At 38.2% G+C, this 27,203-nt stretch overlaps 1 protein-coding gene across 2 annotated transcripts in view; it reads left to right on the forward strand.

Moving 5' to 3' along the window:
* The window catches only part of CDH2 (cadherin 2), a 214,012-nt gene that overhangs the window by 149,178 nt on the left and 37,631 nt on the right, over positions 1–27,203 (forward strand). For both annotated transcript variants that reach the window (XM_079942955.1, XM_079942956.1), the window contains exons 3-10: positions 3,017–3,243; positions 4,910–5,056; positions 6,791–6,946; positions 11,185–11,329; positions 14,016–14,188; positions 22,135–22,272; positions 22,949–23,134; positions 25,724–25,977. In XM_079942955.1, coding sequence (XP_079799081.1) covers positions 3,017–3,243; positions 4,910–5,056; positions 6,791–6,946; positions 11,185–11,329; positions 14,016–14,188; positions 22,135–22,272; positions 22,949–23,134; positions 25,724–25,977 — 1,426 coding nt within the window. The remainder of the gene's footprint in view (positions 1–3,016; positions 3,244–4,909; positions 5,057–6,790; positions 6,947–11,184; positions 11,330–14,015; positions 14,189–22,134; positions 22,273–22,948; positions 23,135–25,723; positions 25,978–27,203) is intronic.

Consider the following 27,203-nt stretch of genomic DNA (forward strand, 5'->3'; position numbering starts at 1 on the left):
CCATGAGTTTTGACAAACGCGTCCTGTCACGTATCTGCCATCACAGTATCATACAGAATAGTTTCACTGCTAAGGATGCATTTTAATTTCAGGTAAATGTATCATCACCTTTTCTTAAAAACCTATACATTAAAAAATGATCAAACTGCTTCATATTTTGGAAAATAAATGTTGAAAATCGTATTATATTACTCAGAATTCTTTACCTACTATCCATTAGGAAAATATGTTAATAACAGAAACAGCGTGGTTCCAGTGAACTATGTATTTCTCCTCACAAGTCATATAACTATGATGTTTGCCTTCCTCATCTCAAAGTGGAAATTTAAATCTAATCTTAATTTTACCGTGTCCCTTGAATATCTCGTTCTCCCTTTCAAGTGGCTTCTGTCCACTCTCCTTTTTATTTTTAACCAGGTTTTCTGGTAAACATATTTTGCCATAGTCCTCCTGAAAACCGTTTTGAAAGTCCATAACTGGTAAATAAATATATTATATAAATTATAAATATGTATTAGTGCTGTAACTGAGATTCTGTAACATAGCGGTTTTCCACTTTTTCTATTAATTTCTATGTTTCTGTAAAAACTTTCTCCTAAGTAAGTTTCAGCGCTTGGTGCTAGGGCAGAAGTGAATCTGGTCAATTTTGAGAAAATATTCATGGTGCATCTAAGTCATAAATGAACAAAACAACACACAATAAACGCTGACCAATGGTTAACAAATGGAATTCGTGTATTGTCCATTTAGTAGACTACAGAGTGGGTGGTTTCAATGACAGAAATTTATTTTCTCACAGTTCTGGAGGCTGGAAGTCTGAGATCAAGGGGCCAGCCGGTTTGGGTTTTCTTGAGACCTTTCTCTTTGGCTTGCAGATGGCCATCTTTTCCTCTGTGCGCACAATGGTCTTTCCTCTACGTATATGTGCATCTATGTCCAAATTTCCTCTTCTTATAAGACACCAGTCATATTGGATGAGGGCCCAGCCATATGAGCTCATTTACCTTAATTACCTCTTTAAAAACCGTATCTCCAAATATACTTATATTCTAAGGTACTGGGAATTAGGGCTTCAGCCTGTGAATTTTGGGGAACAGAATTCAGTCCATAACACTCATTGAAATTAATAAGCTTTTTAATTTGCATGACTTGAAAACAGTAAAACCTGGTAATTATTGATTAAGCATGTGAACCAGGCATATTTTGTGCATTAAATCACAACCACGGGATGAAATCAGGATTGATACTTCACTAAGGAGAACTTTTTCATTTGGCAATGGACCTTGAGTTGAGGTATTGATTCCACTGGTTGAATGTACAAAGGGAATTATGTAATACAAGACCTTTCTCTAAAACTGAGTAATGTCCCAAATGCTGCTTATTTTAATATTAAAGCAAATGAAAATTACCAGTTGTTTTAAAAACCCAGAACAATTTAATAACAGAAATATTAAACCAATGGGGGCAGGGGTATTAGAAAAGCGAAACAATTTTAAGTAACTAACCATTATGCAATTTCCTCCCACGTGTTTTCTCCGATGTCAAACTCTCTGGGATCACCCACTTCTCATTCATAGGATGTGCAGTGACCCTTTGTAGGAAAAGGCACATTTTTTCCTTCTTTGCTAATACATTTTTTCAAAGGCCTGTATCTTTCCTAGCCTGCATCTTTCTGACACCTGAATCCAAATAGGTAAGCTGAGTACCAAATTAGCCGAAGTCAGTGGCAGTAACAGTGAGTGTGAATTTTTCTCATTTGCCACACACTCTCATTAGCCTGTGAGGGGCTCAGCTCCTCCCCTCTGTGGGACATTCAAGCTATGCTCCAAATGAAGAACTCCTTTTTAATATGCTAGTTACTTTGGTACTTTCAGAGATCTAAATGTGGCATTACTCTCTTCCCAAGCATCTATCAAGCCTCTTTTACTTTACTTTTGTTGTCTATTAAAGGTTTAAGACGTGAAGATCCCTTTGTGCTCCTATAAGGCAAACAACCACTAACAGTCAAAAGCTTGGAGAATTGGTGGCTTTCTGAATTTTCTTCCGCATCTGTAGAACAGATAAAATGATTCCTACTTTGGGTGGTTATTCTTAAGGTTAAAGTAAATAACCTTAAGTGTCTTGTTCAGTGCCTAGCATTCAACAAATGTTAATTCATTTTCTTTCACAGCCCAACACCCTAAGTGTTCATCATCATATGAATGGCTAAAGATGTGGTATACACACACACACACACACACACACACACACACACATACACACACACACACACAATGGAATACTACTCAGCCATAAAAAAGAATGAAGTTTTACCACTTGCAGCAACATGGGTGGACTTGGAGAGGACTATGCTAAGTGAAATAAGTCAGACAGAGAAAGACAAATACTGTATGATATCACTTATATGTGCGATCTAAAAAATACCACAAACTAGTGAATGAAACAAAAAAGAAGCAGACTCACAAATCTAGAGAACAAACTAGTGGTTACCAGTGGGGGGAAGCGGGGAGGGGCAATACAGGGGTGAGGGTGGGAGTCACAAATGATTGAGTGTAACATAGACTATAGGGATGTCCTGTACAACATGGGGAATATAGCTAATATTTGGAATAACTGTAAATGGAGTGGTGTAACTTTTAAAAAAATTTTTAATGAAAATTTAATAATGTAAAAATAAAATTTTGGGGGCTTCCCTGGTGGCGCAGTGGTTGAGAGTCCGCCTGCTGATGCAGGGGACGCGGGTTCGTGCCCCGGTCCGGGAAGATCCCACATGCCGTGGAGCGGCTGGGCCTGTGAGCCATGGCCGCTGAGCCTGCACGTCCGGAGCCTGTGCTCCGCAACGGGAGAGGCCACAACAGTGAGAGGCCCGCGTACCGCAAAAAATAAAATAAAATAAAATTTTTGTGTTTCATGATGCTACGTTTTATTTTTAACCTAATCAGGATATAGCATTAGATGAATAGCTTTTTTTGCCTTTGTGGTATAATTAGTCTTACGTATTTATTATCTTCTGCAGTGAAGTTTAGCAACTGCAACGGGAAAAGAAAAGTACAGTATGAAAGCAGCGAACCAGCAGATTTTAAGGTGGATGCAGATGGTATGGTGTATGCCGTGAGAAGCTTTCCCCTCTCCTCTGAGCACTCAAAGTTCCTGATATATGCTCAAGACAAAGAGACTCAGGAAAAGTGGCAAGTGGCAGTAAAATTGAGCCTCAAACCAACCTTATCTGAGGATTCAGTGAAGGTAGAGTATCCAAGTATGGCTTTGGATGGAGTTATGTTTGCAGATCAGAAATGTGCAGTTTGAACTAAATACATACTTTGCATCACATTAATGGGTGGCCAATATTTGACTTTGTATCAGCTTCATTTGCTACAATAGTATTTTGCTGTTTTTAACCTTATAAGATGCTTAGACAAAATATATTATCAGCAATCCTAAACTGTATTTGAAAGGTTTGTTTATACTTTGAGATTTATAACTTAATTTAAATTAGAAGTAGTTGTTTGTTTTAAATTTCTTAGAAACTTGATAAGGTGTTAAATTTAACCACAAAATAAACAATTGTTTGTAAGATGTCACCAGCCAAATTTATTAGATGGGAAATACAGATTTATAGTAGTAGAAGGAAAGAATTTCTGTCAAGGAGTACTGGGTTTTTGTTTTGTCTCTTAATAATTAAATTGAGGAGTATGAATTATTTATACTACCGACATGACTTTTAGGAATAATATACTCCCTCTGGTGGAAGCTGCTATAAGCCAAGATAAAATAAATAAGATACATTTCTAACAGAGTAAAGTTCAATTCAGTTCAATATTTATTGAGCACTTATTTTGTGTAAGGCACTATTTTAAGAATTTTAAATAGAAACGTTAACTTCTTCAGTAAAGTTATGATAACATTATTAGTTCTGAATATTCTAGTCCTTTGAGTTGATTAATATAATCTCAAGTCCATGATTTTATGACTTTTACATTTTGTATATTTATTGTACTGTGAGAGATAAGAATACACACATTCTTTTCTGGTATTTCATTGTAAATGTGATATACACAGCCATAATCAAATATGAATAAATTTAGAGAAAAAGATATTTTTTCTCTTATACCCATGTTGGACTTTCATTATGTGACATGTAATTTGTTAATCTATTAACTGTTAGGGGAAATCATGTCATTTGGGTACTATAAAGTAAGGAACTGGTAACTGAGTGAAAAGATGCTTTGGTTGTTGTTGATGATTCGCTGTGTTCCAGCAAACTAGCTTGGATCTTTGCATTGAAGCAGCAAGGGCTAATGGCTAAAATGTCTACAGACATAGGGAGAAACAGAAGAAAATGTTGACACCCAGCAGAGATTAATACCCCATGTGCAAAGTGGGTCATCTCCAGCATCCATCACGACTGACATAGGTTTAGAATAAGTACAGCATTAATTCTGTGGGATTTAATAGGGTCATAAATATGTGAGACGTTCCTTAGCAGTATGTATTAAACTTCTTTTGAAATCCAAATTATATTTTAGCACATCAAGATCTAAATTTAACGTACACAGGAGCACATTACCTGAACTATGGTTTAAACTAATGAGAAATGTATAAAAGGGCACTATTAAACTTTGCTCAGTATTAACTGCTATCTAAGATGGCTTATAGAAACCGCAAATAGTTTACACAGCTGTGCCACATAATAAATTTTTCGGAATTCAATTTTTCAGTGAACACTGTCACCCACAATTTTACGGTGTTTTCTATTATTTTAATGGGACGAGGAGAGGGCCTCCAGACCTGTTTTCTTGTTCATAATAAACTGTGATTCCTATGCTTACAGGTATCCATTGATATTGATGTACTTTCAGAAAATGTTTTCCTAGTACTCAGGAATGTCTTCTTGTATTTTAATGCAAAGGAATCACGAGAAATTGAAGAAATAGTATTCCCAAGACAATTGACTAAGCACAATGGCTACCTACAAAGGCAGAAGAGAGACTGGGTTATCCCTCCAATCAACTTGCCAGAAAACTCCAGAGGGCCTTTTCCTCAAGAACTTGTCAGGGTAGGGTGGCACAATTTCATTGATCTCCATGGCATGTGTCAAGTGTATGTTAGAAGTGCTTTTGTCTCTTTTTTCACAAGGTAGAGTTTACAACATGTATGTACTAAAACATATTTTGTTTTGTAGTGATGAAATGTCTGTAGTGTTATAAACAGTCTCTTCTCCATTTTTTCATTACCTCAGATTATTTATAGATAGAGCACTCTGTGGGTCAGTCCTATATTTCATGGATGATAAAGTTTGTTCAGTGTCTGAATACATACGCCTTAGCTCCAACATGCTTCACACCCACACCGTACCCTTTCCCACACACCTTAGCTTCCCTGTCTGAAATCTGCACTCCCCGTGATGATCTTTGCCCTCTACAAATAGCTTTTGGGCCAAAGAAAAAATAAAGGGGCAATCATTGCTAAAAATGCCAGTACCAAGTGCGTTTGAGAGTTTTCTAAAGAAATAAAAAATGACCTCTGATACCATTAACAGACTCCCTGGGGCTGTGCAAAAACATAGGCTTTCAGAGCTGAAGAGTGAGATTTTTCTCCATTTACTCTAAATGCATACCATCGGACCCAGAGAACAAAATGACGGATATCTCTACACGTTTAGTAAAATGAGCAACCTTTTATTTATTACAAAAAGAAAATAAGACAAAGTCATTGTATTCCCATCTAGTAGAAAGTAAATGTTTCTGTATAGGATTAATTTAACATTCCAACATACAGAAAGCTGTATTTTTTAATAAGTCATTTATTTGTGTTGTATAGTCTATGGTAATGAGCATTATAATTCAGTTTAACAATGAAAGACGTAGCCCCCCAATCGAGGTGTTTTCTGTGTTTCTACTTTAATGGAGAATGAGAAAAGAATTTTGCCTTAGCTAAAAAAACAAAACAAAACAAAAACTGGATTCTGTTACTGGATTAAAGATATCTACCTAATACACAAATATCTTCTATCATCACCTCCAAATAGTATTGCTCAGCTGGCCCTTTCTCTGTACTGTTCTCCTTCCTCCCTTTTTATAACCTGTTCCTATGACCACTCATCTGTAAACTTATTTTTCCAGGAATTGTTGTATTTGGAGGAGAAGGCAGTGAGCCTATAATGGGTGTAATTTTTAAGAGTAATAGAGATATATTATAAAATCATTTCTTGCTTGCTTTGTTATTAATAAAGACTTCGGGGTATTAGGTGCCACCTTAAAATAACATGAGAAGCTTTGGTTGCAGTGAAAAACATCGGCACGATGCAAGTACAGGAATCTCACTTCCAGGCTCAACCATAATCTTAGAGTTCCCATGTAAGGCTCTTTCACACTATGGTGAGACAATTATTTCTTATCCTAACTCGTGCAAAAAGTAAACAATTTCTATCTTCATTAAATTGGACACCTGTTACAGGGTTAAATATTCTAAACTCCAGATTCCCAGGAGAGACTTTGATTCTGTTTAAAAACTGATGCTCCTTAATTTTGACTTTTGCACTACTCCTAGTGTGTGTTCTTTTAGATGTTAACATTGCCCCCAGTCCTTCTGGTGATAGGTGACATCTCGTTTTGAAGCCCATCACCCAGCAGCAAGGAAAAGGGGCAGGACAGGCAGAGTTTCAAGGGTTTTCTGGGAAGAGATGGTATACGTTTGTAACTGGAAGAGACCGTGAGGTGTGGCATGCCCTGTCTCTGATAATGAGCTTATTTAGTCCCTTGTTTAATGTGATTGTCTTCTTGACCCTCAGATCAGGTCCGATAGAGATAAAAACCTCTCTCTGCGGTACAGCGTAACTGGGCCGGGAGCCGACCAGCCTCCAACTGGTATCTTCATTATCAACCCCATCTCAGGTCAGCTGTCAGTGACCAAGCCTCTGGATCGCGAGCTCATAGCCCGGTTTCATGTAAGATTTCAGCCAGCTGATAATTCTCTGTATTAATACTCTTCCAAATATGTGCAGGGTTTAACATTTGCCTCTCACGTCAGTCTTAAAGCTTTGATCCTGATTCTAACACCAGAAATGTACTTGTAGCCTTTTCAGTTTATTTTTAATAAGTTTACTTATTGTTTATTTTATTTATTTGTTTATAGTTTTTACCGTACTATAACTTACAGTTTTCATAAAATTGATGAATGCTCGTGGTAAAAAACAAACAATGCCAAAGAAAAAACTAAAACTGCTTAAAATCATATTACTGTTTACATGCTGATACTTGCCTTCAGATACGTGGCTAAGAATTTATAAGAACAAATTTACATGAAAGTGGTCAATACTGTTTCATATAAATTATATAAAGACCACAACATTTTTAATGGTTGTATAGTATTCGTTGAATACATAAACTGTCATTTTAATAGCAGTTTCTTATTAATATACATTTATGTTTGTCATTTTATCTGTTCCTGCTGGTATTATTATTACCATTAGAGTCGTAGTAAATGGATAGCACATTTTTGTTTTGTTATTTGTTGGTCATATTAACTCCAGAAAGATGTGCCGTTTTGGTCTGCCTATTGGGAATTAAGATTTCCCTTTTCCACATAACCCTGCCAATACTTGGTTTCATCAATCTGCCAGTCTGAACAATCTTTTCTTAGGTATATTATCTAGTTATATTTCTTATGCTAATTTTTGTGTTATTTTTCTATTTTATTCATTTTCCTATTAAGTTATAACAGCTTTTGTATATAGTTATATGTTCATATTTTTTAATATACGTATTTGTTTGAAACTGATTTAAAAATAATATTGTAATGAGTATTTTAAAACTCAAGAATTACCTAATATTAAAGTCTTAATTCCAGAAAGCATTTTTCTTTCATTTTTTTCTAGCCATGCTTGCACATTTTTCTGGAACAAGATTTCAACAATTTTTTCATGCATTTAATATAGAAACCTAAGTTGATCTTTATTACTTCTCCAGTTTCTATAGGAATTACTAAAACTTTTAATGAAAGTATCATTTTCTCTTAGAAAAGAATATTGGCACATTGTAAAAACTTCAAATAATACAGAAATGAAATTTTTCAAATAATACAGTATTAATAAGAAAGTGAAAAGAATTTGAAATCCCAGTACATAAAACTAACCATTTTCTTTTTTTTTTTTTTCCCTAACTTTGGTGATATTCTGTAAGATATTTCTCTGTGCATAGATTCATAAATGTATTGTTTTGAAATTGGGATCATTCTCTGAAACCAGCTTTTGTCACTTAGCAATCATAAGATTTAGCATCTTTCCATGTCAGTAAATCACTGTTTATTTATATCATCATTTTTGATTGCTCTAAAGTAATTTTAAGTAATTACCTACTGGTAGATATTTGGGTAATTTAGTTCTTTCAGTTGTATTTTACAACTACTGTATAAATAATGTGACAATGAACATCTCTCTGTACATTTTCGCATTATATCCTTGGAAAAATTTCCTAAAATTGGAATTATTTTGATAAATATAGTGAAATTGTTCTCTAGAATAGTTGTATTGTGTTGCACTACCTTCCCACTATATAGTAGATACTTTCCACTCCATTATCAATTCCAGGCATTATTTATTTATTGCCAGTACTATTGGTAAAAGAATTATCTTGACGTTTTAAGTTGCATATGTTGAATATCATGATATCCTTACTCCTGTCTTATGTTGAATTTGGGCAGGGGGTTGTTTATCTTTTTCTGTACTCTTAAGAACCTTTTATCTACTAGCGTTGTTAATACATGATTTGTCATATATTTCCCCTTTTGTTTATTTTTAAACTTTGTTTATAGTTTTTACCTTATTATAACTTACAGTTTTTACATGGTGATGTTTGTTGTTGTTGTTTTAATTTTATCAGGCATTCTGGCTTTCCAGAGATGTTGATAAAGGTTTTTCCCTCTCCAAGATGCTAATCTCCTCCATTTTATCTGTTTTATTTATTTATTTATTTTTGCCTCTACATGTTCAACCTCTGTGGAGTTTAGTTTAGTAAAAGAAGAAAGGGATATAGATCCACTTTGCTTTTCCTTTACGGCCAGCGCAATTATCCCAACACCATATATTGAATTAGTATTCCCATTGATTTAGCATGTCATTCCATACTTTTTACTCCACCTATGCATGTGTTTGTTTTTAGACTCTTATTTTTCTCATTAATATATTTGTTGAATTTTTGCACTTGTACAAACTTTTAAGATTATTGAAGTTTTGAAAATTATTAATTAATTAATTAATTAATTAAAATCAATATTAAAATATTGATATGTGGTAGAGCAAGACTCCCCTAGATATAAACAGGCAAATAAGCATATAAAAAACTAAAAATGTTTTAAATCCGAAGTATCACTCAACTCCCTCCTCCCAAAGGCCTTGATTGTTCTATCAACCAATTCTTCTAAAATCCTTGAGGAACATGTAATTCGAATGCTTTTTATATTGTTCTAAAACATAAAGAAAGAAGTAAAACTTGCAAGCCTTTCACAAAAACATCACATTTATAAGAAAACTTAATAAAGGCAGCACACAATAGACCAGTCCTTAATTAGACTAGTTTCTAATTTATGAATACAAATAATATCAATATCAAAAATTCTAAATCTCTCTTCTGTACGAATTCTCACTATCTGAACTTCTGTGGTTAAAACTCAGGAAATAAATATTTTCAGGTCAATTTCGGGGTGAATTCTTGATCTCCAGATTCTCAGTACTTGCACATAAATGAGCAATATCCGTAACAAAATAGAATTAATTATAGAATGGCCAGGATAGTTCATTATTAAGAATCTCTTAATGTAATAAGAGTATTATTATTATTTAATACCATCAATGTATTAAATAAGTCAAGGGAAAAAGGAATTCTTTCTGTAGGTGTTGAAAAGGCCAGTGTAATAAAATTTACATTGTTTCATGTGTTAACCTCTAAATAAAAAAAGGATATGTTGATGATTCTTTAGGTTGATAAAGCATATCCGACAGAAACCAGCAAGCAGCATCATACTTAACAGGAAAATCATAGAAGCATTCTCTTTTAAAGAAACAATTCAGTGAACAGTACATAGCTTTTGAAAAGATTGAAATGGTTTTCTATGTTCCGGATGAAAAGATTTTGAAGATACTTTGCCAAGAGTAGCTGAGTGATTATATTTGTTTAAAAAGGAAGAAAAGGGCTTCCCTGGTGGCGCAGTGGTTGAGAGTCCGCCTGCCAATGCAGGGGACGCGGGTTTGTGCCCCAGTCCGGGAAGATCCCACATGCCGCGGAGCGGCTGGGCCCGTGAGCCATGGCCGCTGAGCCTGCGCGTCCGGAGCCTGTGCTCCGCAATGGGAGAGGCCACAACAGTGAGAGGCCTGCGTACCGCAAAAAAAAAAAAAAAAAGGAAGAAAAAGATAAAATTTCTAGAAAAGTACCTATAATACTGAGAACTCAACCTTGGGAGAGTAACAACTGCCTTATGTACTTTTAATATTTATGAGTGAGTGACTTTTACAATTAAAAAAGAGTCAAAATTCCTTGTACACACTTAATTCTTTCTAGATTCTCTCCTTTTCTCTTGTTCTCTATGACTATTCTAGGCCAGTACCACATTTTTAATTACCCTGACTCTTGTACGGACTTAGCAAAAGGATTTGGGAGCTGGACAGAACTGGCTTTGGACAGGGGCTCTGTCAGTAAACAGAGTAAAGTTACTTAGCTTTTCTGAAGCTCAATTTCCTTACCTTCAAATGTGGATTTGTTTCTACCTCACTCTTTTGTATATATATTAAACAAAGTAAAATCCCTAGAGCTCTGAGCAGGGTGCCTGGCAGATAGCAAGTGCTGACCTTTTGCTACTCCATCTCCCCTAATTATATAGAGTTTGGCTAACTTAAATTTTGATGGGACAAATAGCTTTTTTTTTCCCCTTTGGCCATACCACGCTGCTTGTGGGACCTTAGTTCCCCAAATAGGGATCAAACCCGTGCCCTCGCCAGTGAAAGCTCGGAGCCCTAACCACTGGACCACCAGGGAATTCCTTTTTTTTTTTTTTTTTTTTTTTTGATGGGACGAATAGCTTTTGGTTTTCAGTCCATCTGTGCTGTTTTGGTAGCATGGGTATGTTGTCTTTTATCTTCTCACTCGAGACCTAAATCTGTTAAATTGTTTTGTTTTCTAATTACTCTTGCAGTTGAGGGCGCATGCAGTGGATATTAATGGAAACCAAGTGGAGAACCCGATTGACATTGTCATCAATGTTATTGACATGAATGATAACAGACCCGAGTTCTTACACCAGGTTTGGAATGGGACGGTTCCTGAGGGATCAAAGCCTGGTAAGTTCAAAGATCATAATTTGGAGATTGCTTGAGGAAATGCAATGTAATCCAACACGTATATAAGCAGGATAAGGAGAAATCACGTGAGCCTTTTGTGTCATTTTCTTTCATTCGTGCTGCTTTTAGGCAAAAAGGAAGGTAACTTAGGGAAAAACAGACTGAAGAGAGAAAACAGAAAAATACCCCTCTACTGCCTACAATAACTTTTTCCACTTTTGAAAAAATATATGCTACAGTATCTGACTCTAGACTGTAAAATCTATACAATCCTTTGATTCTGCTACGGTTGATAAAGGCCATACAGCTAGGAAGTGAACACTGGAAGACCAGGGTCTTTCTGTTTGTAAAGTGTAGATTTTATCTTATTAGTCGTAGCAGCACCTAAAGCAACTGGAGTGTCTTAAAACACGTGGCGTTCCTAGGACCAGGCAGTGGGGCAAAACCAAAAGCAGAGAGGGGGCTTGGTGACAGCTCAGATTCTCTAGCTACACAAGATACTTCCTTTCAGGGTGACCCTAATGTCTTCTGCAGCCCTTGCATTTAAACTAGTGTCATGGAAAGTGACCTAGCCTAGAAAGAGCAGCTACCAGAAAGCCTCTCGCCGTTGTGAAGTGATATTTGACCAAGATTTTAGATTTCTGTACTGAAAACCCCGTAAACTTCAGTCACAGTGGAATACCAAGGCCAGAAAGGTCTCTTGAGTTTGGAAAACTTGTGGACAAGAAATCAGTTGGGATAGAGATGGTAAAAGGAAACATTTTGCCAGCTTTCCTGAGATGTTTGGGTATTTAGAGAGACTTAATTAATTATAGTTTAATATTTTGTATGTAAGAAAGCCTCGACATTTCAACTTACGCTATGCGTTTCCTTCGTCATCTATACTGGATTTGCATAAGCCAATTTATAGATATAGCCAACTATGCCTTAAACTGGCACTTTTCCTGGTCCAAATACACTTGTCTGTATCCTCAGAAGAGTGGGGTGTGCAGGCAGCTGGGTGGGAAGACAGGGCCTGTGCCGGAAGTTCAACCATCTGTGGCTCTGAGTCACATTTCAGAGTCGCATTCGTCAGTATTTTAAAATACAGGAAAAAAAAAATCAAAAAATGTTAAACATATCCTTACTAAAACACAAGGCTTTTACATATATTCTAAGGATAAATAAACGTTGTGCTTTTTTGCCTGGGGAAGGTTTTCGGTCTTTTAAAATCATTCATTCTCTTTTTTCCTCTATTATTTCTAATTGTATCAAAAGTATTGTTTCATAAAACTTGTCAAAAATAAACCATTACAGATATATTTATTACGCATCTGACCATGAATTGCCATAAATCCCTCCCATAAATAAATGACTCTCAGTGACCAGGAGACATAAAGACATTTCGTGAGTCGATTTCCTGCAGTGTAAGTTTGAAAACATCCTTCTAGGCAAGGTTTGATAATGTCATGAATCTTGAGTTAGACTAAGATGCAATATTGTAAGCAGTATTTGGTTCAAGATTCCAAAACATATTTTTTTTTGTTTCAACAATTCATTCATTCAACAAATATTTATAGAGCACATGCTGTGTGCCAGGCAGTGTTCTGGCACTGTGGATACAGCAGTGACAAGTTAGTTGTGCCCTGTTGGAGCTTAAAATCTAGTAGAGGAGAAATGTAAAAGGCAAACAAGCAAGTAAATGTGCAGTAAAATTTTGGGAAAAAGAATAAAGTTGGCACATCATCAAATAGCGTGTCTTGTTTAGAGGGACAAGTTCTGAAAAGAGATTTGAATTATGTGAACAAGCCTTCGTTAATTCTGGGGCAAAAAAAATGTACCCTGTGGAGGGAACAGCAATGGTAAAGGCTCTAAACTAGAACTGACCATAGGGTACTTACAAAGATGGTAGACTGGAGATGGAACATTTTATAATCCAGTTCTTATAAAGATCACAAAGAACAAACCATCTTTAATAGTAACTACTTTTCTCTCTACTTCTCAGTTGCACAGAGTGTCTAGCTAGTTGGAATTTATTTGATCCTGGTGCTTTGTAGACTTCCTTTCCACAATATCTAGTAAATTGAAGTCCCTGAGTTTGTTACAGTGTTCTTTTAATCTCCTAGGAAATAATGAACCACAATGCAAAACTCCCTATATTCAATGTACCAAAAAGTCATGCATGGAATGATTCCTCGCGACCTCAGTAAATGGAGTGTGTGTCCTTACGCAGCTGGCTTACTTTCAGAAAGTGACTTAGGCATTGGGGAGAATCATGCCCAGCATGTCATTTTAGATGTTACTGCATAACGGAAAAGTACGGCAGAGGGAAGGCATTGGTGGCCATAAAAGAAGTTTCAGATGGCATCCATGTTACTTATTATTTGCATTTTGTATCAGTGAAGGTCTAAAGGGGTTCTTTCTTTGAATCATACAGTGAATTTGTCTTCTAAGTATATGGAAACATTGAGTCTTTATAGATGTAAATTTAAAAAAAAATTATTTTCCTTTCAAGCATCACAACCATGTCCAGTATTTTTTGAATTGAGTACTCTTCTTATCAGTAGTGTTTTTAATCAAGTCGAAATGATTACATGTTGCTTTGAAAAAGTGGAATGAAGATTGATGGAGAAGGTAAATATACCTTCCGTTTGGGAGACGCTGACATGAAGTGTGACCATTCATTGTCCATGTCTGCTGTGTCTAGGAACATATGTGATGACGGTCACTGCAATTGATGCTGACGATCCAAATGCCCTCAATGGGATGCTGAGGTACAGAATCCTGTCCCAGGCACCAAGCAGCCCTTCGCCCAACATGTTTACAATCAACAACGAGACTGGGGACATTATCACAGTGGCAGCTGGACTAGACAGAGAGGTAAGCCAACTGACATCTGTATTTGAATTTGTTTGTAATCTTAAAAGTGCACAGGGTCACATACAGTTTGTCTCCAGGTAATAACGACTCCACAACATTATTCACAATGCTCACGGTCACGAAGAAATCTGTTGTACTGCTTTCTACAGAACTTCAAGTTGGTCAGATGATCTAGGTATACTGGATGAATCTTTGCTGGTCCATGTAATATTTAATGTGATCATTGACTAAGTTATGCCAATAACCCTCTGGCATCTCATTTTTACAGTTCTTGGCATTTTTCTGTTTTCCCTCATATTCAAAGGTTTTGGTGAGGAATTAAGTGAAAAATCATGCCCAAATAAAGTATACATAAATTTAGGATAATTTTTAACGTTCGTATTTCTAAGAGGCTACAGACAACATGTATGATGAGTATTTTTGTGGCCTCCTGATTTAGTGCAGAAGAGATGATCTCCTTCCCTTTAACTTTAAATAAGATTAACTTATTTAACAGGTTTGAACACCAAGAATGGCATTCATTCTGCTGACAAGCCTTTAAAGTTCTAAATTCAGAGAAACACATTTCTGGCCTAATATTTTGTTGCAAAGGCATAAAATCTTGACAGTATTGAACTATTATGTAGTATCACAGGCTGAGAGGGAATAGGTATTTCAGTCGTTCCAGATGGGTCATCTCGCTGTGACAGACCTGAGCCCATCATGCTCCGGCACCCTGCTGTGTTTTGTTCACGTGATTCCTTCTGCCAGGAATGTCTTGCCCATTTTTCTTGATCTTGAAGCTTCCAATTCTTCATGCTGCCATTCAAGCCCTGCTTATATCCTTTCCTGAAAACTCTAGCCCTCACAAATTTTTTACACCCTTTCTCTATTCTGTTCTGACCATTTCCTTAGAGATTCTCAAGGTCATTAGTGAGCATTGGTGATCACTGTGTGAGTGAATTATCCAGGTGCCAACTCGTAGAGATCCGTGCTTGTAGATTTCTGGCTGAGCCAGCTTTTGTAGTGATAAGACCTCATATTATGTGTGTCAAAAGGAACCAACCATTAGACCTACCATACTAAATACTATTGACAAGGATTTTAGGAGTTGGTTTTTATGACGCTTTATTTGCCTTAGTAAGTAGCATCCACTTGAATTGGATTGAAGAAAACATTACTATTGCAATTCATTATATACGCAAGATAGTGCTAGCAACACTTTAATAAAGTAATATGAGCCAATCAAGATTACTTAATTCACAACTGAGCTGAGACCTTACTTAGGAGTTAGATGTATGGCTATTACATTGTGCTTATTAATTCCCACGTGTCAACAATTCTTCCTCTAGGAATGTTTTGCACCAGAGATGGTTGAAATTTAGTTTTTGCAGTAGTACCTTTAGTTCAGTGATATTTGGAACATGTATGTCTTTACACCTCTTCCATTACTGTATGAAATACTATTCTTAAATGTCAGTAAATTCAGCATGAATGCTATATTTTATATGAGAATATGTTATATTTTTTAATATTGTCTCTTGAGTGCCAGGCTGCTCACATACTAAGTTGGTATAGCTCATCTCCCAAAGCTAATATTTCTCTTTCATTTCACACTCTCATTGTGAGATACAGAAATGGAGCTTCATCTTGTTTTCATACGGTAATATTCACATTTAGCCTCACTGTTTTATGAAAAGCAAGAGGCATAGAGAATGAAAGATAGTTTTGCCAAAGCAAACCAACTGTATTTAAAAATCAAAGCGACTGTATTTAGTTTAGAGGGTGAAAGTCAGAAGTCAGGCTGTACTTTGGGTAAGGATGTCTTGCGGTGAACGGAAGCAGCTATCCACGACCCGATGAAATGAATGTGGACGTGAATTCAAAGCTGGTGAATCACGGGTTAGCTACAGTATGAGAAATTGCTCCTTAACAGTGAAATTATTAAACACAACAACGAGTTACTAGGGAAAATTACAGAAAACCTTCCTTTCCTAAAAGTCATTTAACATGGGGAAAACGTATCTGTCTTGGATGGTTTATGGTAATTCTGCCTGAGGCCGGGGGTACCTTATTCTGACATCTCCGGGCCTCCGTGCAGGCTGGAGGTGCTTTTATTTCTATTAGAATTCACAGTTTTCTTTATGTTGAGTCATTTCCGTTGTCATCCTCCCAGGATGGATGACACCTTTAAGTGATTCCTAATCACTGAAATGCTCACTGAGATTCAGCTTTTTATTTACCTTTCATCTCCACGTTTAAAAAAATTCCAATTCTTGGGGTTTTTCCAGGCCTAAAGCTGTACCCACCATACTTGCCAGTCTTCAATTTTTTAACCTCCACCTGATTTCTTTTTTGGGGGGGGTTTCCAAATACATTTTTTAAAATTTATTTTATTGAAGTATAGTTGATTTACAATGTTATGTTAATTTCTGCTGTACTGCAAAGTGATTCCATTTTACATATATCCTTTTTATCAGTTTTATAAAATATTCTTTTTCATGTTCTTTTCCATTATGGTTGATTACAGGATATTGAATATAGTTCCCTGTACTATACAGTAGGACCTTGTTGTTTATCCACCTGACTTCTTGTTGCCTGATTTGGTGGTACCCATTCCTGGCATTTTCTTCTTTGCTCCAGCTTTTATATGTCCCTCTCCTGCCCTTTTCGGTCAGGACTACTGATGAGTTACCCTCTGCTTCACTAGGTTTGAATCATTCTGGCTTTGCCTGTGATGGGCTATTTGACCTTCAGTGTATTAACCTGAAACCTCAGCTCCCCCGTCTGTAAATGGGGGTGATAATATTACATCTACTCCATGGGACGGTTGTAAGGATGACGTAACGCGAGGCAGAAAGCCTTCAGGATAGTGTCCAATACATACTAACTCTCATTTTCCCCGCTGCCATCGTAAATCCTTTCCCAGCATCCAGTGTACGATCACCATCACTTTGACTCCTCATCATAATTTTTCTCATGATGAAGAAAGAATTATGCTTCCTGTTTTCCACGCCAAATAATACGTTTACTCGTGCCCTCAATTCTGTGTTCTCTCCTGAAGAAATGTTCTCCTGTTTCCTGTGGTCTTGGTCTTCCCTCCTCTGCAGGTTCCCTCCTACAAACCCCACTGGTTCCTTCATAATCCACAACCCACAGCATGAAGTCAGAGCTCTTTAACGTGGCGCTCCAGACCCTCGAGCACACTGGTCCCAAAGCCTTCTTTAGTCCAAGCTCCTAGAATTCCTTACGTCCTGCTAAGGAGCCACTGATGCCCTCCGCCCATACAGCCACACGTCAGTCCTCGTACAGATCTGAACTTATTCTATTCTTCTCTGTCTTTTGTTTCCCCTGCCTGAAGATTTCTGTCCCATCTCTCTATAGAGCAGGCTAATGCTCACTCTCCAAGAGCCGGGTCCTCAGCCCCTCCCCAGGGCACACACAGTGGCGTGTGTTCCTCCAGATACGCGGAGACCGTGTTACGTGGACAACATACCTGCCTGCCAGCTCCTGGTATTCACTGAGGTCCATGTGCTCCTCTTTTCACCTTGAACAGGAACCTGGAAGAAAAGTTCAAGTTACTCGATTTTCTTCTTGTCAACAGCAGACTCCTAAGAAGGGCAGCCCGTACTCACCTCTCACCCCTCCCTTTTCCTGGTCTCCTTGGAATCTGGCTTTCCGCCTCCTTCCCCCACTCAGGATTCACTCAGGCCGTGCCTATATTCCCACTTGCTTGGAGGGCACTCATATAGCACAACAATTAATGGTACAGACTCTGGACTCATAGAGACCTGGATTCAAATCTTTTCTCAGCTGCTTATGACTCGGTGTCAATGGGCAAAGCTTCCCTGGCTCCCTAAGCCTTGGTTTCCTCCTCTGTAAAATGGGGATGAAAACAGTCCACCTGCCTTATAGGTTTATTTTGAGGCCTAAATGAGACACAATGTATAGTGTGGCTCATAGTTAGTGCTCCTTTGCAATAAATGTTATTTTTTTATTATCAAGGCCCTTAGAACAATGCCCCGGTATACAGTAACCATTCAAAAAAAATGTTTTAGCCCACAAACTTACAAGGTAGATAGCACCGTCAGCCCCATTTCACAGATGAGGGAACTGGGGCTTTGCATTTAAGACTTTGAACAGGGTCACGAACCTGCACTTCCCTCCCAAGTTCTCAGACATTATTACTTACTTGTCCATCCTTGAACTCAATGCATCTTTTCAAAAGCAAACCTGTCATCTCCCTAAACCTGTGCTTCCTGAGGAATTTTCTATTTCATGTGATCAGTGTGCCACCTCCCCAGTTTCCCAAGATCATGGTCTATACCTCCCTTTCCTGTGCCCTGCCTTCCATCCACTGATAGATTTAGCCGTCAAGTTCCTCTCAGTCTACCCCCAAAATGCGTCTTGCATTCATTCCTCCCTCCAGGCTTGGAGGACTGGTTGAAGGCACCCTATGAAAGCTTCCTCCCATCACTTCTTCCTACTCTCACCATGGTTGCATTGCACATTTGGCCCTGTGACCCATTCATATTTGTCTCTTTCACTTAATGGCAGCAAAGCCATCTCTGGTTTTGTTCCTTGTTTTCTCCAGGTAAGCACTACACTGCCTGGCACCTAGTAGACACTCATTAAATGTGTGCCAAATGGATGACTGACTGTTCTCACCTCTTCGTTCACTTAGAGCACTCTGGTTCAGGGCTCTAGTTTCAAAAGTGTGGCACACAAGTATAATGGTTTTAACTGATACACGTAGGGAAGCCTCTAGGGAAAACCAGAGACCACAAGTCTTTTAGAAGCTACTCCATCAAATAGAGACTGCCAGAGCACAGGCATTGTACTATGTTTAGTTTTAGAGTTATATTAATGGCAAGTGATGCTACTTTTCCATTTACAGTACTTTTACAATAAATTGTTTTTTAAAAGGGAGTTCACGTCAAGATAAATAGTAAGTGACTCATGGTGTAGAAATATGAGGATATAGCAGAATTGGGAAGATGGTATATGAATCAGTTTAGCGGTTTGGGAAACAGTGAGCTAGTTTATGCTCCCAGTATATATGTTTTAATGAATAAATGATAGCTAGCCATGTAAATAAGGAGATGGTTTTTCCCAAACCTGAAGTGATTTTTATAACATAATGCAAGGCCCGAGGTTTCCCATACATTCACCCACCAGCTACAGATTCAAAAGCATTTGTCCCTTGCTTATGCTGTGTCAGGCATTACGCTATATGCCAGGGACATAAAGGTCTGCAAAGCAGTGACCCTGGGGAGGGGTGTGGGTATATGTGTATGTAGCCGGGGAGGACAGACAGATGGACTGATAACAGCCTCAGAAACTAGAAACAGTGATAGAGGTGTGTCCTGAGTAGGCAAACAGCTCTTCCTCAAGGACTTTCAGAAGTCATCTCTGAGGCGACTTTAAGCTTCGTGTTTGCTAGGCTCCGATAAAGGGGGAAGGGTATTCTGGGCCAGGGTTTCTCAACCTCGGCTCTGTTGACATTTTGGACAGGATAAGTCTCTGTTGTGGGAGCCTGTCCTGTGCATCGTAGGTGCTTAGTAGCGTCTGTGGTCTCTACCCATTAGACGTCAGTAGCACTACCCAGTTGTGACAACCAGAAATGTCTCAGGTTATTGACAAATATCCCCTGGGGGAGTTATAGGGCAAAATCGCTCCAGTTAAGAACCACTGATTCAGGCAGAGGAAAATGCCAAATGCAGTGGCGCAGGGATGCGATAGGCATTTGAAGATAAATACAAACAGCTCAAGGTATGGGGTCAGTGAATGGAAGGTGAGAGCTTTGGTGGGAAAGGTGAGTCACAGACATGGAAGGATTGACAGCAAGCAGAGGGGTTGAGACTTTGTCCTTTCTAGAACAGAAAGCAAGGAAATGTTTTTAAGCAAAGCCCCCTTGATCAGATGCGAAACTATGAGGGTGGGAAGTCAAATTCTTATGAAATCTAAATGTCAGTCATTCAGAACCAGATGCCAAGTGACTAAATTAGGCAAGAAGCTCTAAATAGTTTGGTTGTCTAAAACATAGACTGCGATGACTTCCTTACTAAATGTAAAAGCATTTTTACCAATCAGGCACTTAAAATTGGAGATTATATTATCTACCAAGTTGGTATTTTTCTTTACTCGAAGAAGCACCGCATTTTAGAAATAACAATGTTCTTTTGTAACTTAGATATCTGAAGACTCGCTTGAAGCAATGGGAAATTTCAGGTATTAGCTACTGATCCCAATATTTCAGCTCAGTGGAAAATTGTACATATTATGCTTATATAATTCTAAAGATCACTGTAAAGTAGACATTAACAAAGAACCATATCTCCAGATAATACCTATGTACACTTTTTATCTTCTGTAAAAAATTCCATTTTTTTCTTTTTTGAGAATGTTCATGTTTCTGCAAATAGCAGCCAACAAAAATGGCATTTCAAAGTCATAACAAATTTTTATTTTTCATGATTTTCAGCTGGGAGGCTGAATTGAATGCCCTACAAAATTCTCTTGTTAACTGTGAGAGCATTATGCCGAAATGACACTCTTGATTGGGAATGGAAATCATTGAGAAATATTTTAGCCTATGTAAGCATTATGGTGAGGGGTTATGGGTTAAGAAAAATTAAAATGGCTCAACCAACACTATTCCTTTGTTTCTTTTTTTTTTTTTTCCCCAATCAAAAAAGTGGGTGTTTTTTTTGGAAGACAAAGGAAAAGGAACTGAAATAACTGCTAAAGATTGGCGTCTTGGTGGACAGACACTAAAAATTGAATGTGTGAGGTTTGACTTTCCCTCCTACCCCTTTCTTTGCCTTGCCTTTGCCACTAACAGCTAAAGCAAGAGCTACAATTTGTGTCTGTTCTCTCTAAGCTCCAGAAATCCCTCAAGAGTGGCCATTCATAATGTTGGCTATACTTAGAATTAGAGAAAACTACTCGTTGCAGTGACTGTTTATTTTTGTATGAAGAAGTGAGTTTTGTTGTTCAGGATGTTTTAACATGTTTCAATGATCTATGTTTTTTATCTGTGCCAATTTCCACAGAGATTTCTAATGATTTCAGGTATTTGTTTTGTTTAGGTTTTCCTAATACAGAACTTCATCAACTAGTGCTGTAGACATTTCAGACGATCTCAAGGTTTTTCTCTGAGACACATTACAGCTGAATATGGCTCCCCTTTAAAAACTTCAGTCTGGAATTTGAAAGCAGTGATGCTATTTGATATTAACCATCTATATGAAAATGTATCCGTATTCATTATAGGTCTGTGGACCCAATGAGTGTTCTGCCCAAACAGCAGTCCACTGAGTATGCAACTATTAAATACCTACTGTGTTACAAAATGAAGGATATAGACACAAACCCTTTATTCTGGTTTTGACTTCATTTAACAATGTCTCTCTCCTCTATAGTTGTAAATAGTATACACTAATGGAAATTCGGAGAAAATTACTGTATCAACCTTGGTATAATAGAAGGAACATCTTTAAGGATATATAAAAGGAAAGCATATATACTTTATGAATTATATATGCTTTCTTCTCTCTCAAGTTTCTTTATTGTTTTCAGTATCCTAAACCGAGTAGAAATTAACGTCTGAGAAAGTAAATACAAACCACAAGACTTGAATGCTTGATGACAATGTTGTGAAGTTCAGAAGAAAAAGAAAGGTTGAGACCAGATGGAAGTTTCAGCTTCGCAGTGAATTTCACACATCTGCCACGCTTTCCTTTCCGCCAGTAGAGGCGAAAACATATAGTTAAATCTCTCTAGACAAGGACCAGACCTGTGCTTCACAAGTTAAAGTAAACTCCACTTGGGAAATTTTGAGTCCTGTTAATCAGGGTGAATAATGCTGTGCTTTCCGTGTGTAATCAAGAGCCGTTTACAGAACAACCGTTATGTCTTCTTGAGGAATTCGTTGCCTTTAAGTTGTTATCTTTATGTCTTTTTAGAAAGTGCAACAGTATACGTTAATAATTCAAGCTACAGACATGGAAGGCAATCCCACATATGGCCTTTCAAACACAGCCACGGCTGTCATCACGGTGACAGATGTCAACGACAATCCTCCGGAGTTTACTGCCATGACAGTAAGTACAGACTGTCACTCACGGAAGTCTAGGCCTGCGGTCCATTACTGAGAAGTTTTGTCATGAATAATAAACGCGTTAAAACAGAGCTGGAACTTGCTTCATTCTTCTCATTGTAGAATGGCTACTGACTCCTAAGTTTCCTGTCACTTACACCAGGGTTTTAAATAAGGCACCGAAGTCATTTGTTTTGTCGTTCTCTCCAAGTCCACTGATAAAGCTGTTAAAACATGCTGCCTGGAAGAAATGCCCTAAAGAGACTTTATGCTGTTATAACAAAATATTTATAAATATCTTCAGTTGCACGAACCACGTGACTGATAGATGCTACTTTGTCAGCATATCATTATGATCTCTTGAGTAAAATGATTTCCTTCAGACAAGTCCTTGACTCCTGCCCACTCCCCCCCACCCAGATACTCACCGAAGGATGCTAATTTAATATTAATGAAACTGTAACATAATTTCAAAAAAAAATTTTGAGGGCCGAAAAAAGTTATAGTATTTTTAAAGTCAAACATAAATGCTGTGATTACCTGCATTACTGATCTCCTCGTTTAGTGTGGATAATAAAGATGTAATGGGGTGGTAACATCAGGGCAGTGTGGTCATCAAGACACACTGTCCTTCAGCGGTGCCTGTTGCTCCTCTGACTGAGCTTTGTCTTTTCTTATAGTTCTATGGCGAAGTCCCTGAAAACAGGGTAGATATCATAGTTGCTAATCTAACGGTGACAGACAAGGATCAGCCCCACACGCCAGCCTGGAACGCCGTCTACAGAATCAGCGGCGGGGACCCCGCCGGGCGCTTTGCCATTCAGACCGACGCCAACAGTAACGACGGCTTAGTCACCGTAGTAAAAGTAAGTGCGATGGTCTCTCTGATGGCCACTCTGCAGCAACCCATATATGCCACCCCTTAGTTTGTTATTGAATCTCAGGACCTTTTTCTTTCGAACATCTCTGAATCTGAGTTCATGTATTTGGAGGAGTCACGTTTGTTATTTTTCACTTAGGCCGAGGCCAGCATAGATAGTCTCACTTTATCCCTGGAATATGACTGTGTTTCAGTCATCGGGGAGTTTTAACAGTGAAGACAGGACAGCCCTCAACATTGCTGTCAGTGCCATGGATATGTTAGTGATATGTTACATCATGGATTTTTGATGGCCAATTGATAGCTATTAAGAAGGATGCCCCACACGTACTATTCTTATGTCTACAGGTTGCTATTAGAGTATTGGCTCAGGGAACAAACCAGAAAATATCACAGACATAATACAGGGTGAGTGTAGGCAAGGAGAGGGCCTATGCTCTTAAAAGGTTTCGAATTTACATTGCTGTTTTTTTTCTTTTTTTTTAAGTATTAGCTTGCATTTCCTTTTGTTTTTTTTTAAATTTTTTATTTAATTTTGGCTGCGTTGGGTCTTTGTTGCTGCACGTGGGCTTTCTCCAGTTGCGGTGAGCGGGGGCCACTCCCTACCATGGCGCGCGGGCTTCTTGTTACGGTGGCGTCCCCCATCATGGAGCACGGGCTTCAGGCGCACTGGCCCCAGCAGTTGTGGCTCGCGGGCTCTAGAGCACAGGCTCAGTAGTTGTGCACGGGCTTAGTTGCTCTGCGGCATGTGGGATCTTCCCAGACCAGGGCTCGAGCCCGCGTCCCCTGCATTGGCAGGCGGAGGTCAACCACTGTGCCACCAGGGAAGTCCCTACATTACTGTTTTTAAGTGCTATTTTCAAGACTTTAAGAAATTGGTCCTTCTGACCCTTAATTGTCAAAAAAAAATAAAGCTGAGTGCCGGAAGTAAAAGGGTAACAAATAGATGGTACTAACGGATGGAAGAGCTCTTTGAAGCGATCATCTCTTTTTAGCCATCCAGGGAAGAGAGCTGCTTCTTTGCCTCACATCCCAACATTCTTGATTCGTAAGGGAACCTGAATGTTGGTCTTACAGAGAAAGGTGTACCAAGGGCTCCGTTGCCAAGAATGTTATATATGTGTGAGTAGAACGGTAATCTCCCCCTTGAGGTGGGAGTGGGAGATTCTCTGAACACAGCGTAGTGAGTGACAGTGCCACCCCTCTGTGTTCGAATCCCAGCTCTGCCCTTTGTAGTGGAGACAACATGGCAGGTTTTTTAAGCCTCAGGTTCTTACACAGACAGTGAGGAGATAACTGGTACCTAAGTCTCAGTGTTGTTCTGTGGGATAAATAAGCTTAATACCCATTAAAGGTCTTAGCAAAAGTAAATGTTGTCAGGGATGTTTCATGGAGCTAATGCGCTTACTCAAAAGAATTGTCTTCTTCCTTGGCTTCTTTGCCGTCTTGTTGAAAATAATTCAGAAAGGGAAGTTGAACTGGGGATTGTAGAGTGAGAGGGAAGAAACTCTGAAGAGTTGAGGAGGTGGTCTAGGTGAAGAAACTGGTGTGGTCTGTGCTAATATTGTGGCTTTCTCGTAGCTGCTGCCCTTGGTCCTTCTTAGACTCTCCAGGATGGCATGAGAGCTCTCCAAGCTCTTTTTTTCATACTGTTATGCACAGTAATGCTTACCTGCACCTCAGCTAGAAGATGATCAGGGAAATTAAGAGGGAAAGTCCAGTCTGGTCCCTTGAATCCTGGTAACTTTTCTATTGACAATGGGATTCAGTGGAACTCTGGAAGTTAATATTTACATTAAGGTTATTCACTCATTGCCTTTATCTAGAGTGGCATTTTTAGATTTGGGATTTGTACAGACCAGTAAAATCCCCAAAATTATTCTGGAAAACAGCCAGAAAAAAATAAAGTTTTTAGTTTGCTAACTAAGGAAAAAATAAAAATCCTTCTACCTACAAACACTGCTGTTTATTTAAGGTGTATATGTGTGTGTACTCTAAAATGTATACTTCAAATTATGAATGATACTTTTAAATAGAGTAAGTTTAGCTTTATGAGAAAAAAAAAAATCACATTTTCTAGTTTTGCTTTTGTCCGCTTTTGTCCACTTTGTTGACCACAGACTGGTAAAAGCTTTCCCGGGTGAGGAGTGGTCTTTGTACCCGTGTTTGAGAGTTCAATCGACACCATCATGTTCTCACTTGATCCCAGATTATTTAGTATTTTTTTTATTTTTGGTCAACAGTGCTGTTCTTAAGAATAACTCAGTTGTTAGATGTAGCTAAATAAATACAGCGTGAATAGTAATAAGCATTATTTTGTGAACATAAATCTGTGAAATGCCCAAGATATATAAATATCTTATATAAGTAGGTTAAATTGCGATAAATGTTTCAGTCAATGGCCATGCTAATGCATATTTTCCAGAAATTTGAGAGGAACCTATGGTGTAGTGAATGAAAAATTAATGTTTTAGAAACGGAGTTGCTAGAAGGATAAACTGCAGAATGCAAATATTCTTATTTCCTGCAAAAAGACGGTTTCTCCTTTAAAAAAATTTTTTTTTTCTTTTTCCAGCCAATCGACTTTGAAACAAATAGGATGTATGTCCTTACTGTCGCTGCAGAAAATCAAGTGCCATTAGCCAAGGGTATTCAGCACCCACCTCAGTCAACTGCAACTGTGTCTGTCACGGTTATTGATGTGAATGAAAACCCTTATTTTGCCCCAAATCCTAAGATCATTCGCCAAGAGGAAGGTCTTCACGCCGGTACCATGTTAACAACGTTCACTGCTCAGGACCCAGATCGATATATGCAGCAAAATATTAGGTATCAAATGCCATTTTGTAATTTACGTTCTGTTCTATGCTGTGCACAAAATCTATTCGCCATCTGAGTGAGAAATTTTCATTAGCACGCAAACTCCTTATTACGAGATTATTTTTAATTCTTTGATGAAGTTTCTTCAGTGGACCCATGAGTGTATTATATCGGAAATATAAGATGGATCTACTCATGTATTATTTAAAGAAATAACTTTTCAGCCTCTTTTCTCCTGTCCTCTTTCCTTTTTTAAAATCTTTAGTAATAATTTAGCCTGTGCTTTTATGCCAACCATCACATAAAGTTTCTCCTGTGAGTAAATAGGGGAGTCTCAGAAGCTTATAACATTTACCTCTTCCCCACACATCAGGAAGAAAAGAAAACTCATGCCAACACCAAGATATAAGAGCTAATTATCTTCATCCCTCACCTGCACAGTGGTTGTAGGACTTCCAAAACATATGTGTAAAGATTTCCAGCCTCAGCAAAGTCTAGTTTATCCTTCCTAATGAGGGAGTAGATGGTTAGCAGAGCATACTCCACATGACTGTTATCCATCGCTGGTGATGGTCATTTTTAAAATTAGCTCATATTTTATTTAACTTCTTTCAGAACTGTTGCTAACAGATTCAGAATAACTGCGTATCTTCTTCATGTCTCTATACATTGGAATCAAGATAGAGAAATAGCTAGTGAATAGGTATCCTGGACTCCTGCAAATTTTTACCTCTCAAAACATAGGATATGTTTTCCAATTTGTCTATTGGTTTCCAAGCTTGAAAATTTTATCCCCACGCCACATAAAAAAGGAGGTTAAGCTGATACAGATAAATCTGCTCAGACCACGGGACTTGCCTTGAAGGGTGTAGTTCTGAGGCTTGGCCCAGGTGGGGAGATCCTAGGAGGAATGGGAATTGGTGGGCGGGGGGAGGTCCTCCCCACTGTGACCACATCTCCACCATGATAAGGTGGTAAACGTTTTAGGAGTGTTCTGTGATAGAAAATTCAACTTCTATGAAAATGTCTCTTCAGCCCTATACATTAGGGCTCCTGCTCGCTTAGAAGATATATTTGAGCTATTTTTTCTGCACCGTTGCTATCCTATGAACTAGATAAGAGCTTAAAATCAGATCTGTCAAATCCCCCTTAACCCCAAACTGCAGTAGGGAGACTGGGCTCCTGGTCTTTCCCCTGGAACACCTATGCAATGTTTCCTGTGCGCCTGGCCACGC

The sequence above is a fragment of the Stenella coeruleoalba genome (genome assembly GCF_951394435.1).
Source record: "Stenella coeruleoalba genome assembly, chromosome: 14".
NCBI lineage: Eukaryota > Metazoa > Chordata > Mammalia > Artiodactyla > Delphinidae > Stenella > Stenella coeruleoalba.